This window comes from Lactuca sativa, chromosome 6, assembly GCF_002870075.4.
Source record: "Lactuca sativa cultivar Salinas chromosome 6, Lsat_Salinas_v11, whole genome shotgun sequence".
NCBI lineage: Eukaryota > Viridiplantae > Streptophyta > Magnoliopsida > Asterales > Asteraceae > Lactuca > Lactuca sativa.
Genome location: NC_056628.2, coordinates 189,857,577 through 189,861,375, shown reverse-complemented (window position 1 = coordinate 189,861,375; position 3,799 = coordinate 189,857,577). Strand labels below are relative to the sequence as shown.

The following is a 3,799-nucleotide window of genomic DNA, read 5'->3' as shown; positions in this document are numbered from 1 at the left end:
ACGATGATGCTATTGTAGAATGTTGGACATAAATTTCTATAGAAAATCATTATATATTTACAAACAAATATCTTTTTAATCCTTTCTTAAATTTTAACTTTGACAGATCCATTAAACAAGGATGAAGATAAGTGATAACGATATAAAAATAATAATAACAATAATAATAATAATAATAATAATAATAATAATTTGATGATGTCAATATTGTAGCATGTTGGGTCATCTTTTTCAGCAATCGTCATCCAAAAATCTGGTCCTCATGGATATATGATATGAGAAAGGTCCAAGTCCAAGTTCAAGTCCAACAAACTATACTTTTATAATTCAAAACAATGACCCTATCCTTACCATATCATATCATATCTACATAACAATCACGTTACCAACATAACAAATAAAGCATGAAAAATCTACCTTCGGTTTTTGGTCAAAAAAGCAACCAACCATTTTCAATTTTCAAAAAAACAAAATATTACCACATCACAAATTCACACGCATCTCCAAAAGTAAAATTTGTTTTTGTTTTTGTTTTTGGTCCTTCCCTTTGAATGATGCTTACAAGCTAAGAACATCTTCTTCATATTACTTAACGTGAAGTGTATGCAACCACACCATCTCATCTCATCTCCACTACAACTAACAAATAATCTAAAACCAAAAATAAATTTAAATTAATAATCTTACATTTAAACATCATCTTCTTCTTCTGGGAGTTGTATTTCATCAGCATCTTCTTCAATGGGTCCATCTTCACTATCGTAATCAACTGCGACTATAATCATAACAATTAAAATTAGTCTTTTTTAAATTCTCCAACTTAATGTAAATAAAATCCAATACCTGGACTTTGACTTTGACTAGGGGTGGGCCCACTCTTATCAAGAAGATACCCAACTTCTAGAAACTCTAATAGAGATTCCGTTTGAGGATTACGAATATGCCCTGACGTTTAAATAAAAATAATTTATTTTAGGAAAAAAAAAAAACATATGTTGTAAATAAAAAAATATACCTGAAAAGGAATGATTAGCGAGAGTTTGAGAAGAATTGTAACAAGGAACAGTGCGAACAAATTCAAAAGGTTTACTACTCCCTCTGGATTTCAGCTTACTTTTCACCCATTTGCGACATTCTTCCATTTCAAACTCTACACCCCTAAAATTAACCCAAATAAAAATTCTTATTATGGATTATATAAATAAATAAATAACCTAATTGCGACATTCTTCCAGCGATTTACACGTACCCAAAATTCATAGGCATTTTAGTGAGAGGAAAAATGGAATTGAATCTACGGGTGATTGCTAGCCACTCTTCGTCGTATTCAATCTCATATGGACCAGGATCCGATTCAACTTCAATAATCTATCGAATTCAAAATTGGAAGGAAAAAAAAAAAAAGTCAACGAGAGGAAAGTCAACTATGATTACGAAGAAAGAAATTTCACCTGTAAAAATTTACGCCTTGGGATACATTTATCAAGAGCAAGAAACTTTGTGACTTGACCTCCATCTTGATGTTGAACTAAAGCAGCAAATTTGCAATGTAAATGAGCAGAAAACCAGTAAGGAGGTTTTAGTTTCTCTAACAATTCTGCAGCAGCTTTACTTCCCAAACTTCTCTCCTCAATCTGAAATAAGGACTTTCTTGGAATTATATAAAAAAAGAATGTTTGATTCGAAAAATAGAAGAGAATCAAATTACCTCCTTCTCAAAATAAGGTTTATCACGAACAAGTTTTTTCCAGTTTCCATGATCAGTGATGCCAAGTGGCCAATCATGTGACAAAAAAATGTCAACAGGTTCTTCAATTTGCATGAGTTTGTGAACATCATATTCCCTCACATGATATATTGACTTTATATCACTATTGTTATATGGAGCCCTTTCAAAATGTCCTGTATAATTGTTGTGAGAATAGGTGTACAATTTTTTATTTTGTTTTTGTAAAGTTTTAAGATATAACTTAACCTGAACGATAATCTCGGGACTTGTAAATTCCAGAAATGCCCCCGATGCGAATACCCCCAAATTTCACAACTCCTGCAAATCCCAAGAAGTATATATCAGGTGCTGCCCATCCTCCATAGTATCTAGAGAAACAGGTAATAATACGTTAATAGATAAAAAAAAAATTATTTGAAATTAGCCATAAAGAAAAAAAAACTCACAATTCCCAGAGGTAATTGGAAGCTTCATGATTTCCTCCAATGAAAATAGTTGGAAATGGAGCTACTTTTTCTCCTGAGTAGTATTTCCAGAAAGAATTCATGCTTCTATATTTAGGTGGAACACTTAAGCTTTCTAAATCCTTCTCATTCCTAACAGCCTGATAAAAAATAAATAAATAAAAACATGTGGTTTGTGTTTGGAAATTGAAAAAATGAAGGACAAACCTGGAAATCACCACAGCATATTAGAAGATCAATTTGTGTCCTCTCAACTTCTTGTAAATGCAAGAGAGTTGCATATACATTATCAAGATCCCCATGCATACAGCCTTCTATTGCAATCTTCATGGATATCTGTTGAGTCAAACGGGTGTGAGAATCATTGAAATACAAATTGGTAAAAACAGAAACTAAATATATGATTATGTTTAGTGTTTGATTTCATATTTTGAGTTTGAGGTAGTTTGTTTCTTACTCAGGATTAGGTTGAATTGGTGATTTGAGTAGTTTAGTAACGATTTGTGGATTACATTGTTGAGTTATTAGTTATTGAAATATCAAGTGTGTGTGTGTGTGTGTGTGTTCTTAAATAATCTCTTTAAAACATGAAAGCATGGAATTGGGGAGACTTTGTTGTAAGATTGACAACCTAAAAAACCTGGTTATGTGTTTGAGTTTGAGCATTGTGAAAGGATTAATCATTTGATACTTGTATTTCATGTATACAGTTTATGTCTTTATGTGAATGCATTAGTATAATAGTGGCCATATCTACAACTGCTTGTAGGTGGTAACTTGCATTCACTCACACCATACACTTGGTTAAACCATGATTAAGACGCATTAGTCAAACAAGCCCTAATATATGAAAATTAGTTATCCTAAACAATTGGAATATCAAATAGATGAAATCATGTCACATTATCATCACTTAATTTGCAATAAATTTGCAATAATGAAAAGGTACGCATGAATTTCTACTTAAAGATGAGTGGAGTCTCCTGAGAAGGACACAAACAATGTAATTTGGCTCACTTGGACATTTTATCGAACAGATGGAGGGCATAGCTTAGCAACATAACTTCGAGGACAACCTATGAAATGCATACCTCAGTTTACGGTAGAGGGAGGGAAGGAAAAGTAGACACAAGATCTTGCCGGAGAAGATGACGGGAAGTTGAAAACGCCGGCGACTGAATGATATTCGGAATATGTGGGTTTAGAATCTGTCGCGCCAAGGTTTTCTAGAGCAAAACATATACGGGTGGAAATGATTGTTGAGTAATTTTGTACTCGTTTTTAAAAATCAAATTTCCTGTAACAATTTCTTACTGCTATTGGAAGTTGAATACTTGAATTGTTTTAATGTTAGAACTAAAATTTACAAAATTTTAATATAAAAAAAGAAAATGCTAGGATAAATTACATAATGGTCCTTTTGTATATATAGTGAACTTTGTCCAAAAAAAAAAGTTGTTAGTAAAATAAGCAGCTTCGTCCAACTTAGGGATGAGCATATGGACCGGGGAACTGGCCGGAACCGGTCGGACCGAGACCGGGACGTTATTTTTGTGAATTTTTGGAACCGGGAACCGGAACCGGTAGAACCGGCAAAAACCAGAAC

General features: G+C 32.9%; 1 protein-coding gene across 1 annotated transcript; it reads right to left on the bottom strand.

The window, feature by feature from the left end:
• Positions 1–507: 507 nt before the first annotated feature.
• Positions 508–3,509, bottom strand: LOC111877435 (lariat debranching enzyme). Its single transcript, XM_023873961.3, has 10 exons — positions 3,285–3,509; positions 2,401–2,529; positions 2,176–2,333; positions 1,976–2,097; positions 1,709–1,902; positions 1,452–1,634; positions 1,250–1,368; positions 1,016–1,158; positions 844–945; positions 508–775 (listed from the first exon to the last, which is right to left on the bottom strand). The coding sequence occupies exons 2-10, from the start codon at positions 2,521–2,523 to the stop codon at positions 690–692; spliced, it is 1,230 nt and encodes a 409-aa protein (XP_023729729.1). The 5' UTR covers positions 2,524–2,529; positions 3,285–3,509; the 3' UTR covers positions 508–689.
• Positions 3,510–3,799: the final 290 nt, after the last annotated feature.

Coding starts and splice junctions, on each gene's coding strand:
- LOC111877435 (XM_023873961.3), bottom strand. CDS start 2,523: ATGAAGATTGCAATAGAAGGCTGTATGCATGGGGATCTTGATAATGTA. Junction 1,903..1,975: donor GTCCCGAGATTATCGTTCAG/GTTAAGTTATAT, acceptor ACAATTATACAG/GACATTTTGAAAGGGCTCCA. Junction 776..843: donor TAGTCAAAGTCAAAGTCCAG/GTATTGGATTTT, acceptor TTATGATTATAG/TCGCAGTTGATTACGATAGT.